An 8,862-nucleotide genomic window follows, 5' to 3' on the forward strand; every position below is an offset into this window, starting at 1 on the left:
CATGAGATTTCTTAGCACGAAACTATGCGCTTTAAGAACCTTAGCATGAAGAGTCACATTCTACCAGCCAATTGATAAAAGCCTCTTCATAAGTCATAGTACACAGTATATACTCAACTTTTTCTTCTCACTGGCTGGATTTCATAATTTACGCACCATCTTTTCACATCCACTAGTATATGCATTCTCAAACGGTCCATGAATGAGTCTGAACATATGGAATGAAGCATGGGAGCTATTGAGCAGACTGCGGCATGTGACTATGGTGCAACAAGATATGCACTCAACATCCACAATAAAGGTCATGAAGCTTCTACAATTAGGTATAAGCTCCTTGGTCAAGTCCATCACAACTTGAAATGAAACCCCACATACTTAGAATCATAACACAGGCTGATATGCCATGTTCACATTTGACGGTGGCTCTTTAATTACCGTAAACAACTTCACATAACTTGTTAAATTTATCGAAGGACCAATAAGGAAATGTACAATCATGTTCCTTGACACTTTGATTAAGTTGTCTCTTCAATTTACATTGATTCCAAACCATCATTGGTGTTTCTTTCAGTGCTGATACATAACCTTCCACATTAGACAACCGAGTTGGTGGTTTATAATCAAGTTGATGTCGAACTCTACAAGAGCAATAGCTTTCTTCATCAAGGTGATCAGCATAAAAGCAAAAGAGATCTGTGCTATCACAATGCAAAATATCTCTCCTCAATTTCCTTGATCATAACATATATGATTTTGGTGATTTATGGACATCACTTTGGTGATTTATGAACATCAATCAATTCTGTCATGGTTCAGCTTTTTCCTTGGTTTCCATCTCTAATGTTCAATGCTTTTCTATATTGTCCTCCACTTGTCGATTCAATCGACCGCACAGCTTCGGCAAGTAATCTTCTTGTTTCTAGAAGTGGAGCTAAAGCACTCTTGTCCTTCATGGCTGCTGCCTCAAGAGCCTTCGCTGCTTCCTCAGCTTGAGCTATGAGAACCCTAATCATTATACATAAGCATAATAAATCATTTAGAGCACATAATCAAATTTGAAATTCAAGATGTCCTAATGTTTTGAGACCCTTGTCCATTAAAGCCCTAGGTTTTGGAGTTCAATCCTTCCCCCAACCCTTCATTTTCATTTCCATTAAGAGAAATAAAAGGGAAATTTTACCAAAATACCCCTCATTTTTCATGAATTCCCCAATTGCCCCTCTCTCACTTTCTATGATTTTGGATATTTCAGGGAATTTTCAGAACACTATGGTTATTTGGGGATTTTGTGAAAAGTGGAGAGTATTTTTGGTCAATTTCCCAGAAACAAAGAAATAACCTGAGAAGGCAAACAGCATGACTCACCTTGCACGTTCAGTGATATCTCTCCGCTTGATCTCTTCTAGAGAAACCCGAGATGCCCGCATTGATTTGAGCTTCTCAAGCTTTGTTGTAGCCTGTGAATCTTTGTATGTAGGTACATCTGGCTTTCGAGAGGGAATTTTTCTTATTGGTGCACTGTCCGATACTCGGCTAGAAGACTTGTTTGTATTTACATGATGGTGTGCATTCTTCTTCTTAGGTCTTGAGTTGGATGATGTCGCAGTGCGTTTCTTCTCCGCATTGAGTACACCTTGCTTCACTGTCTCCCTGTAACTCTGTGACAATTCAAGGAATGCCCCAGGTCACTCATAGTAATACAAGCATGTTAGGATTTGGCCTTCATAACATAATGAATTAAAATAGACTCTCCACTCTATTACAGCTATCCAGACAGACTGGGGAGTTTTAAAATCTGTCCAAATGATTGACTCCTTGTTAAGACTATGACACAACCAATGATAGTTACACACAAGAAAGAAGATCATAACTCAAGCCATTACATTCTTCCCAATGCAATCTAAACAGAGGCCAAAAAGCGCCAATATTACTAACTGTATCGCTTTCATACTGCTGTTAATAATACACATACTAACAGCATTTCACAAGATAGAGAGCTGGGAGTTTTTAAAGAATAGTTTCTCTTACAGGATCAGACCATTTCGCTTTGATTGCTTCAGATATTCTCAACCGGTGTTCGGCCGATAGGGCGCCTCTACAAACCACCTCTTTTTTTTTCTTTTCTGACTTAGACAAAGATCGGAGATGCCGTCTAATAGAGAGATAACTGTCCCACTCATAGATAGTGTCCCCTTCATCACCTTTTCTAGCGGCTTCAGCAATCATATCCTTCCATTCGATAACACAACTTTCCTGTATCGCTCTTATCCGCCTCTTCTCCTTCCATGCATTTCTTATTCCATTCTTCATTTTCAGCAAAGTTTCGGGCCTGCATACAAACATGTGTAGTTAGATGATATTCGTTCTTCAAGAAGAAGCAGGAATGTGCTGTCCAAATAGAAGATTTGTGTTCAAATTAAGAGCAACATACAAAAGTAGAAAGGCAATATGTTTCACAAATTCGAGGTTAACAACTTTCAAAAAGCTTTTTCTAAAAAAATTCATCAAATATTCGATTTCTCAATATGAGGGGCTGTTATATGCTCAGCATTCTAATTTATATCGTGTACATATGCATGATACGAGGGTAGAGTTTTCATATTCTAGTCCCATGGGATCCAACACGGTACATTGAAAACAAGTCAGTCATAACAAAAAAACAAATTTCTTTAAAACGTGCACCCATTGAAACAAATCTAATCATAAGAGGCTCCAATTGCTAAGATGTATCTGGGTGTATCATGCGTAAGCAACCCCAACATTAGTATAACATCGGTTGCTGTATCAGATGTCTGAATCAGCAAAAACCTCAAATGAAAGTTCGGTCACATTAAATAAAAGGTATATACGCCGGGTATTATCCGTTTATAGAAGGAGCTTCAACAAAAGCTAAGTCTAGAGGGAAGTTATGATCATTACGTTCATGCATAACTTCCATACCTAGGTTAACACGGTTTATGATATCAGCCCACGTTATTTAGAGTTATTCGAAGTTTTCGATCTCCAATGCCTAGCATAGTATCTACATCACGTTTCAACTGATCCATCTTTAGACTATGTTCTTCTATCAATAATCGGGTGTTCGGCACCTCTCTCACTGTCCAAGTACTACATCCACTAATTTTCCTACGACCAAGTCACAATCTAAGACTGTAGATGATTAACCAGGTCATGGAATGAGAGACGACCTATATATGTATGAGATCAATATAGCTAATCTGCCAAAAATAGCTTGAGGGCTTAGAAAAGCGAGGGTTAGTTTACTTCCAGCAAAGAAGATGCTTTATAGGTGACATTACAGCAATAGAATATTATAAGCAAAAAAAGCTAAGAGATGAAGATAAAAAAAAGTACACGTTTCAGGAAACATACCGAGTTTTAATTGCCTCAGCTTGAAGACGTAATTTCTCCCGTAACTATTTTCCAATGAAATATTCTGATTCATCAGTCAGTTCAAAACAATTTCTGGGAAGTAAAAAATAATACCAATAAACTAACGTGTGTTCACCTTCGGATCTCTCATTTTCATAGTGACTGTCTCTCGTATACGTTTTTTTGTCTCTAATGAAGATAAACAAAGATAATGAGAAAATTTAATCATATTAAACTACTACAGAAAAACAATCAAGCACCAGAACAGCTACATTGGGGTTAGTGAACATATCTACCACCTTCAGAGTGTTGCTTGCCCTTGTTCCATGGAATTTTGCCTTTGTTTGCTAAACTTATCCGTTGTCGTCTTAGATTCTCCCTCTTTTCAAGGTTCATCAATTGTTCATCCTTAAGAAGAAGAGAAAAAATTTAAGAAAACGGATTTCAACTAGGTTTGAGCTATCAAAAGCATTGCATGAAGAATGTCTTCAATACTTACTCTGACTTGTTCAACAGATTCTTCACTGATTTCCTCAAGACATCCTAGCAATAAAGAACAAGCATATTGTTGAGTATTATCCATGTATTTGGTCTTTCAGTTCTATTAAAAAGCACTTTATTTATGTTCGAAAACACTTTTTACAGATAATTCACATACATAAGAGTATCATTTAAACGTGTATAGACTGATTGAATAGGATATATCAATGCATTTTATTCATGACAAGTCCAAACATAAAGTACTGTTTTAAGTTTCACATAAAGGATACCATTTTAAGGGGTATACACACATGTAACAAATTAAGGTTGTATCTTTTCCCACAGTAAACCCACACACACTGGGCCTTTTCAATAGACCTTGAATAAATGTGATATAGAGGGTTTATATGTAGCAACCTCCCCCTGGTCCTTTCCCCCCACACCCTATACCACCCCGCCCCCCCCCCCCCCAAAAAAAACCTTCCCAACGTAAAGCTGATACAGCCCTTCTGTAACAAGGTTCAATACCAAACAATATACTGCTTTTTACTAACCTTCATTTCCTTCATCATGATGATCCCCCATGTCATCAGTCTCACTTAAGTCTTTATCCGTTTCTGAGGATAAATACGCTGCCTGGATAGTCTCATGAGGAGTTTCTGCTGTTCCAATCAGCATTGCAAGACCATGGTCTTCAAGAGATTCTTTCTGTGTTGAGAGAGTGATTGCCATGTTGAATATACCATTAGTAGAGGGCGGGGTTCGATTCACACCAATGGACCAAATGCCACCATAACAGAGAGTACTTTGTGCTAACAAACCCATACCATGATAGACCTCTTCATTGAGTGGACTTGATGGGTTACCCATATGAATGGATGATAGAGAAACACCTGAAACTATACATCTTCCGATTCTCCTTCCACTTTGAACAACCTCACTTCCTCTTATCCATGCAATCCTTAGCTTATACTTGCTATTTTCACCATTTTGAATGTAGACGCCTTGAGTAGGCAAAAGATGCCATGTTGTAGAGTTTGATGAGAATCTTGAGCAAGTGGAAGAGCTGTAAGAGAAGAACTCAAAAACTTGAGCAATGTTGGCATTTGGAAAATAATATCCCATTGCAATTTGCCACTCGGAAAAGTGTAGAAGAACCATATTAAATATAATATCCAATTAGTTATTAGTTGCAAGGGGACAGAACATGAATCTCTCTCTCTCTCTCTCTCTCTCTCTCTCTCTCTCTGCCAAATTGGAGGCAGAATAGCTAAACGTATTTGTAATATATGTTATGTATCCAATTACTTCCAATGGGAAAGAACATGGATCTCTCCCTCTCTCTCTCTCTCTCTCTCTCCCTCTCTCTCTCTCTCTCTGCCAAATGGAATGCAGAATATATCTACAAATATTTGTAATATATATTGCATATCCACTCATACATAACTGTACATACACAAGCGCGCGCGCGCGCGTGTGTGTGTGTGTCTGAACATTTACGTACTTGTATGAGTGGATGTGCGTGTGCACTCTGTGTCTGTGCTCTTCCGTTGGGAATCAGAAAAATGTATTGAATGAAATAATACCTGGAGTGCGGAGCCGTTGATGATGGTGATGGTGATGGTGATGGTGATGGTGAAGGTGAAGGTGGAAGCAGCAGCATAGTGAGAGAGAGAGAGCACAAAACCCTCGTGGCACACGACACTCGCGGCTCTACATATTATTATTATCTCTTCCTTTCCTTCCTTCCTTCCTTCCTTGTCTTGCCCCCCGATCCTCGTTGATTTGGAGGGAGACTCGGGTCCAGAGCAGAGGTAGGTATTGCACAGAGAGATAAAGAGAGAAGGGTTCATTCGGTTCTCCTTTCCATCGTATACTATATGTACATACATACATACAATACATACATACAATACAATACAATACAATACATATGTATGCCTTCCCTAACCCCCCCCCCCATGCATGTATGTATGTATTTACAAACCTTTGCCTAGCCCTTTTTCCTTCTCTCTCTCTCTCTCTCTCTCTCTCTCTCTCTCTCTCTCTTTATGGTAATTAGCTTACCTTAGTGGTAAGTTGTTAACACTACAAGCACTATATACTTTATACATATCTCTTAATTCACTAGATGCCACTGTGGAATGTAGGGGTTGAACCCATGACCACCTGGTCTCCATCAGGCAACCTTACCAACTTCAGCTACATCCACCCGGGCTTCTCTCTCTCTCTCCCTTTGCCTTCCCTTCCCCCTTTCCATCCTATGCATGTATGTATGTATGTACTTACAAACCTTTGCATGTCCCTTTTTCCTTCTCTCTCTCTCTCTCTCTCTCTCTTTTGGTAAAAAAGCACACAATTGTACTAATTGTATGTAAAATCCACTTAGTTACAACACTTCTTAGTCTCCTCTACCTATCATATGCCTATATAGGGAGAGGGACATCATGTAATGTCATTAAAAAACCTGAATATGCATTTGAGGAAATGATCCCCACATGCTCTAACATCTAAAAAATCCACATGAGAATACCTTTCAGCTTCTCTCTCTCTCTCTCGTGAAAACACACAATTATATTAATAAATGTGTGTGAAAAACACAACTTACAATGAGTGTCACAATGGAGTATCATTAGAGCTTAATCTTAATTTAAGCATATGACAAGGAAATAATAGATAGATAAGAAAGGAGAGAGAAAGAAGGGCATTGATCCACCCAACCACCCCCGAACAAACGGATGGAGATGGACTCGAGCCTTGATCGGTGTCCCATACCACCGCCTTGGGAAGGTCAAACACGAAGGCCTACAAAGCCTATCATATAGAATGCTACACTAGACCTCTCCTTTAAGGAACTCAAGGACCTGGTCCTTCGCTTTTTTTAACAGATCAGTCAAAACTTTTTTAGGTTGAAACTGACGTAAGTGATTATGTTATAGATGCCATTTTATATAAATATGGTAAACCAATAGCATTTGAGAGTAAGAAACTTGATCCTACTCAATGTTGGTATACCATTCAAGAAAAAGAATTATTCGCAGTTATCCATGCACTAAAGTCATGGCACCATTATCTTTATGGAAATCGTTTTGTGGTAACTACAGACCACGAGTCCTTGACATATTTTTGTGACCAATAAGACCTTAAGGGTCCTAAAGCACGATGGGCGGATCTCACCCAAGCCTTTGATTTTTTCATACGATATCGTAAATGTTTCATGAACACTATCGTTGATGCACTAAATTGCATCTATGAAGTTAACATGTTTAGCTTCACTGAAATAACATCAGAGATCTTTATGATCACCTTCGAGGAAAGTATCCTGATGATAATTATTTTGGAAAATACTTGGCAGGAACAAACATCACCACACCCTCGAAGGAATCCTTCAACATTGCTAATGGTCTACTCTACAATAATGGGAAGGTTTGTATTCCAGATTTGCCGAAGATAAAAAAGAGAATTCTTTTTTAATGTCATGATGCACCCTCAACAAGGCACCCTAGAATACATCGCACACTCATTCTCATCTCCACTCAATTCTATTGGCCTAAGATGTGTCCTGACATACATAACTATGTGACTAAATGTCACTAATGTGAAGTTAATGTTGAGATACAAGCTCAACATTGGGTGCGTAAACCGGTCCGTAAACCAGTGTGTAGGCTGGGTGCGTAAACCGGGTGCGCAACGAGAGGCTGTTGTCGTAGTGTAAATCACACACTATGAGAAAATTGTATTTTTGGTCCCTCCAGGTGGGACATGGAGACCCGGCAAGAACCGGATGAAGAGTACCCAGTGAGAACCGAATAAAGAAGACCCGGTGAGAACCGGATGAAGAGACATATTTGCAAATAGGAGAGAATATTAAAAATATTGTTACATGCATAGGGCAAAATTCAAACCTTGTACCTCTATGTTAATAATGTGAAGCCTTACCATTACACTAACATATTATTAGTGTCAAAAAGTATATGTCCCACATAGAAAGGTAAGTTCACGCTAGGATAAACTTTAGGAAAACGCATGATAAAAGAAAAAGCTACACATGCACATCTAGCGTGCATGAACACGATAGTCAATAAAAAAACGCATGACTTTAGAAAAAGCATGATCACTTTTAGAAGAAGCATGTTAGAGAAAGCATATAGTCTATAGTTAAAGAAAAAGCATGGATCGCTAAGACTCTCTCATCACTATATAAGGATGGGGAGCACAATGTAATAAGGGGGAAAAGAAATAAACAAATAAATTATGGAGTCGGTAGAACCTCAAGTTGAGCTTGAGGGGGAGTGTTGAGATACAAGCTCAACATTGGGTGCGTAAACCGGTCCGTAAACCAGTGCATAGGTTGGGTGCGTAAACCGGGTGTGCAACGAGAGGCTGTAGCGGTGCGTAAACCAGGAGCCGTTGGAAAGATATTCCGCGGAGGAATATATTTTGGGAGTTGGTGTAGGGGCTCATTGATAAGCATTGAAGTACATGTCAATACTTCTGTCAGTCCGTATGGACTTGTATAAAAGTGCCCTCTGAGCACATCCTATGTATAGAGTGTTATTTTCTTGGAATAGAACTGTTGTCTGCTCTCTCTCAGTCTCTCCCTCTTCTTCTTCTTCTTCTTCTTCTTCTCTCTGTGTTTTCTGTGTTTCACCGAACTGTCATATTTCCGAACTGTGTACTCTGTGTCTTTTACACACACGCTTCCGCATGTATTCCTTTTCATGGTGTCAGAGCACGAGGGTTGAGACTGCTCTACAGCGGACAGAAAAGCAAGCGATAAAGGCAGAGTCAAGTTTTTTCGATTTTGGAAAAGATACGACAACAATATAGATAGAGGAATGGGAAGCTCGCTACTAACTGAGAAGCTCGACAAGAGCAACTACGCATCTTGGTCATACAAGATGCACCAGTACCTACTCGGTCATGGTTACTAGAGTTATGTCAATGGAGCTAATGGCACAGCACCCGAATCGACACACAGAGATTTCCTGACCTAGGAACAGGCGGCAA

The 8,862-nt window shown here is 39.3% G+C and overlaps 1 protein-coding gene across 1 annotated transcript; it reads right to left on the bottom strand.

The window, feature by feature from the left end:
* Positions 1-406: 406 nt before the first annotated feature.
* Positions 407-5,553, bottom strand: LOC147867352 (uncharacterized). Its single transcript, XM_087315139.1, has 9 exons — positions 5,439-5,553; positions 4,407-4,918; positions 3,872-3,915; positions 3,672-3,780; positions 3,509-3,561; positions 3,373-3,416; positions 2,029-2,329; positions 1,366-1,658; positions 407-1,005 (listed from the first exon to the last, which is right to left on the bottom strand). Exons 1-9 carry the CDS (start codon positions 5,513-5,515, stop codon positions 813-815), a joined length of 1,626 nt encoding a protein of 541 aa, XP_087171265.1. The 5' UTR covers positions 5,516-5,553; the 3' UTR covers positions 407-812.
* Positions 5,554-8,862: the final 3,309 nt, after the last annotated feature.

This window comes from Azolla caroliniana, unplaced genomic scaffold (assembly GCF_043228905.1).
Source record: "Azolla caroliniana isolate FFs.n. ecotype wild unplaced genomic scaffold, voAzoCaro1.0.p SCAF_2, whole genome shotgun sequence".
Lineage (NCBI taxonomy): Eukaryota > Viridiplantae > Streptophyta > Polypodiopsida > Salviniales > Salviniaceae > Azolla > Azolla caroliniana.

What these genes read in the sequence shown, in the direction of transcription:
- LOC147867352 (XM_087315139.1), bottom strand. Translation starts at nt 5,515, where the DNA reads ATGCTGCTGCTTCCACCTTCACCTTCACCATCACCATCACCATCACCA. An exon ending in TCAACGGCTCCGCACTCCAG is followed by an intron (nt 4,919 to 5,438) that starts GTATTATTTCAT and finishes CTTCTCTTACAG; the next exon opens with CTCTTCCACTTGCTCAAGAT. An exon ending in GGGCAAGCAACACTCTGAAG is followed by an intron (nt 3,562 to 3,671) that starts GTGGTAGATATG and finishes TATCTTCATTAG; the next exon opens with AGACAAAAAAACGTATACGA.